The sequence below is a fragment of the Labrus mixtus genome, unplaced genomic scaffold (assembly GCF_963584025.1).
Source record: "Labrus mixtus unplaced genomic scaffold, fLabMix1.1 SCAFFOLD_83, whole genome shotgun sequence".
Classification (NCBI taxonomy): domain Eukaryota; kingdom Metazoa; phylum Chordata; class Actinopteri; order Labriformes; family Labridae; genus Labrus; species Labrus mixtus.
Window position 1 is genome coordinate 12,501 of NW_026870281.1, and position 4,520 is coordinate 17,020.

Here is a 4,520-nt window from a genome sequence, read left to right on the forward strand (position 1 = left end):
ACTTAATGTGTATAAATTTAGGATGTCAATTAAAAAAAAAAACAGTAAATCATTTAGTTGATCTTGTTTTGTAGGACAGCATGCAAACCTGCCTCATGGCCTGTATACATACAGTATACGGCCCCCCGTTTTTCTTTTTAAGATTTATTTTTGTGCCTTTATTGTAGAGATAGGATAGTGGATAGAGTCTGAAATCAGGGAAAGAAGTCATTTAAGGATACCTTTCCGATAGAAAAGGACAGCTGTCATTAAAAGTAACACATGAACACCAAGATTCCTTCAAGTGTTTGTGTCGCCATGTCGGCTTGTCCCCCCCAACGCTGTAAACCTAGGGGAAACACTGCATAATGAGTATTATGTTGTCTTACTTGGACAGATGATTTAGTAGTAAATCTGTTTTTTTGTGTCTTGCTGCTTTTTCTCCTTATTTTTAATTCCTCAAACAAACTATTTTGACACTTTATATTTTGGGGCCTCTAATTGAGACCTGCCTTCATATGTCAAAACATACGGCAACAGAATAGAAGAAGAAGAATGTATACTTTATTGATCCCGCGAGGGGAAATTCGTTTTTTACACTCTGTCTAGTAAACATGCTACACAAACATAGGCTGAAATACACACACATGCACAAATAGGATCCTATGGACATGCACTAATGGAGGGGTCTCAGAGTGAGGGGGCTGCCCACAGCGGGCTGGGCTTGGTCCGTGCCGGGACTTGAACCGGCGCCCCTCCGATTCCCAACCCAGGTCCCTACAGACTGAGCTACTGCCGCCCACAATATTTAGGCTAGTCAAAGAGACTGGGCCTTAAATGGGGAGGGGCTTTAAAAAAAAAAGAAGTATGGTAGAGAAATAAATAGATAGCAGTGTTTCCTCTTTTTTAACAATTAGGGGTGGTGGCCTGGTCCCCGGCGGGGGATTGAATGAATGTGAGTTTTGTGTGATTAGAGCTGTCGTTGTTGAATTGTCCTCTTTTCTTTATGCAGCCACCGTCAGGCCCAAGGATGCCGTCACTCACAACCAGCTGACAGCGTTTGGGGAGTATGTGTCCGAAATGATGCCCAAATACATCCAGCAGGTTCAGGTCAGTTCATCTGCTTCTTTATGAACATTATATACTAGAGTGCTTTTCACATAATATGCAGCCCTGTAAATTTCAATGTGTTGCAATATTTGTCTTTATACTCATGTTACGTGTAGTTTAGCAGAATCACAACATCAACAAAAGAGCAGAGAAGAACATACTGGAGAACAGGAAACTTAATGCAGCTGTTCAATTACGTGCGCAGAGATCGCACCGGTCATGTGCATACAGTCTGTGATTGTGCACGGATTGCAGGGAATAAACGTCACACCCTCCCACTCTCTCTTCGGATTTTTTTTATGCCGTTTATTTTTTAGAGAAAGAACAGTGGCTAGGGTCATATATATCGTGGGAAAGGAGCCACACGGCCGCCAGCTTTGAGGGCTATAGCCTCAGTACATGGGGCGCGCAACCAACCACTAGGCTACAGGCGCCCCTAAGAACTCAGAGATTTTATCATGCTGTGTTCTAACATCAGTTCACTCAAACTTCATGCAGAACAAATTGAGACCACTTGAGCTAAATGCATTTACTCATTTGGATGTGTAGGTGACCTGTTATAATGAGCTGGAGGTGATGATCCATCCTGATGGCGTTGTCCCTGTGCTGACCTTCCTGAGGGACCACACCAACGCCCAGTTCAGGAACATGATCGACCTGACGCCTGTCGACATCCCCTCACGGCAGAACCGCTTTGAGGTAGCTGTCAAACCACGGACACACAGACAGAGACTGATTCGGCTTTTATTCTTTCTACACTTTTTTTTACTTTTCTTCTAACAATATTTCTGTGCCTGTTCTGGTTCTCTTAAGATACATTTAAGTTGTCTGAATGTTGTTGATAATGTGTCTTTGTTGCTTCACAGATTGTGTACAACCTGCTGTCGCTGCGCTACAACTCCCGTATCCGTGTTAAGACGTACACAGATGAGTTAACCCCTGTGGACTCTGCTGTGCCGGTCCACATGGCTGCAAACTGGTACGAGAGGGAGCTGAGTCAGAACCTGCAGGCCCAGTCTGAAGAGTCAGCATTTATTTATTTGAATCCCACGTCAGTCTTTCTCAGTGGGGACTAAAAAAAGGGGGGGAAAAAACCTGGGTTCAAATGACTGACAACTAGAAGAAGTTTTGGATTTGTTTCAGTAGATTGTTTCATCCTGCAGCCATGAAACAGTCTGTGATGGCTGCAAAATAATGTTCAGGGGAAATGAGACAACTTCAACTCAGTCAAGTTTGTATGTATTGCACGTTTAAGACAGCGTCTGCTGGCGCACTCACACTAGGCCCAGTTGTCCCGTACCGTGCTAAAGCCAATCGCTTCGTCCAAGCATGCCAGGGGAAGTGTATCGTGCACTAGTCAAATGAACTGGACTTTAGGGGTGAAGCATGTGAGTGCGCCCTAAGAGGCAGAACCAGACTCATGATGGACAGCCGTCTGCTGAGATTGTGTTGGGATAGAGGGAGATGCAGGAAGAAGAGAAGGATAGAGACAAACAACAAAGAATACGATCTATTTATAGCTACAATGTCAGTTGACCCTAACCCTAACCCTAACCCTAACCTTTTAAATTTGTTATAAAAAAACTGAATTCCTCTTTAGCGAGTCAAATAGATTAGCTGGAGTAATTGTGTGATTTTGGCGTTTCTGTGTGTTTTGCCAGGTGTGGGACATGTTCGGTGTGTTCTTCGCCAACCACCCAGACCTGAGGCGTATTCTGACCGACTACGGCTTCGAGGGTCATCCCTTCAGGAAGGACTTTCCTCTCTCGGGATACGTGGAGGTGAGTGCTGACAACAACACGTCCTGCTGCAACAGTGCAGCTTGGTCTGTTTTAATCTGCCTCATCGGTGAATTAATCATTTTGTTTCCTTCCAAAAATAAATGCAGTAGTATTGGCATGGTGTCAGTGAGACTGGCAGGATGGAAGCTGTGCCCAGACGTTTAGTCTCAACCTCTGCTGGAGCCTGTGTTTGTGTTTTTTTATTCAATTATTTATAGAGCTCATGGTAATGAAGTCAGGGCTCCCACCGGCCCTGAACACATCCTCTATAGTTCCTGCCAAGAAAGGATAATTTATCCTCAAAGTACTTTCAGTAGTACTTTAAGTGCATCTATTTCCTTGAAGGAATAAATAATTAAATTAGCCTCTTAGATCTGGTTTTAAAAATGTATCATCTGGTCAGGATCTCATAAAAGAAAAAGCTCCTTGTGGATTATTTCTTGTTACATTTTTGAGTTTTTTTTTAGTCTTTGGGATGCATCAATGATAACCTCAAAAACCCTCAAACTGCTTTGAAGAGATGTAAACATGCATTCATATTGACAACTGACGCGTGTCTCCCTCCTCAGGTGCGCTATGATGACAAGGTGAAGCGCGTGGTGGCTGAGCCCGTGGAGCTGTCGCAGGAGTTCAGGAAGTTTGACCTGAACACGCCCTGGGAGGTTTTCCCGGCGCACAGGGAGCCCAAAGACGCCCCGCCCAAACTGGAGGCTGGAGAGGCTCCTGAGAAGAAATGACGTCCCTCATGATTCATCCCCACGTTCTGTCTGTCCGAGTCATTTTGGGATCCCCCGCCCCCCAACTGAACAAAGCCACCTGAATATTTATGTAAATAAAACTAAGAATAAAACAATCCTGAAAAGAGATTTTTTTGTGGTGCTGTAAGTTATCTGGTCAACTGTGTGTGTACACCTGAACTTTACCCCTCTAAATGTGACTCCACATTTCATCCCTTACCCTTACAACCTTCTAAAATCAGCTGCTGATATTTCAGCATCCTCTTTTCTGGTTTCAGCATTTCAGTGTGTCTCCTTGCTGCCTGGATTTCCTCCTGATTAGGCCCAGTCGTCATGGTTTATTTTGCCTTTGTCAGATAGGAAAGATGAAGAGAGACAGGAAAAGTTGGGAGGAGAGAGTGGTGGGCGACATGCAGCAAAAGGCTGACAACCGTCGCTGTGAAGAGGACTACAGCCTCCATACGTGGGGCGTGCGACTATCGGCTCCCCGTCATCGTTTATTTTGACAAAGATTTTCTAAACTTCAGGCTAAGAAAGCTTAAAGAAAAATAGACCTAATAAAAAGAGGACAAGGGGGTGTTCAGAATTTTTGGCCATTTATTTGATCAACTGAATCATTCGATCGTTTGCTAAATTGACTGAATTATGAATCATCATTTCAATAATTACTAAGAGTCTTTAAGACCTATAAAAACTTTCTCTGTAAAGCGTACATTTGTGACACATGCTGGATAATGTCACTGAAACAGCTGAAGAGAGCACACTTGCTGTTCCCAACCCACTTTTGCCATCACTATGGACACACAAGCAGGTGTACCTATGTAATATACTGTAGGTTAATTAATCAATCCTATAGGGGTGAACTGTTGCCTGTATTATTTATTTATTTATTTATATCTTATAGTCACTGTTG

At 43.5% G+C, this 4,520-nt stretch overlaps 1 protein-coding gene across 1 annotated transcript in view; it reads left to right on the forward strand.

The window, feature by feature from the left end:
• The window catches only part of LOC132967219 (NADH dehydrogenase [ubiquinone] iron-sulfur protein 3, mitochondrial-like), a 4,433-nt gene extending 697 nt beyond the window's left edge, over positions 1–3,736 (forward strand). Inside the window, exons 2-4 of the mRNA XM_061034080.1 lie at positions 868–1,089; positions 1,639–1,788; positions 1,956–3,736. Of these exons, the coding sequence (XP_060890063.1) occupies positions 868–1,089; positions 1,639–1,788; positions 1,956–2,165 (582 nt within the window). The 3' untranslated portion in view covers positions 2,166–3,736. The remainder of the gene's footprint in view (positions 1–867; positions 1,090–1,638; positions 1,789–1,955) is intronic.
• Positions 3,737–4,520: the final 784 nt, after the last annotated feature.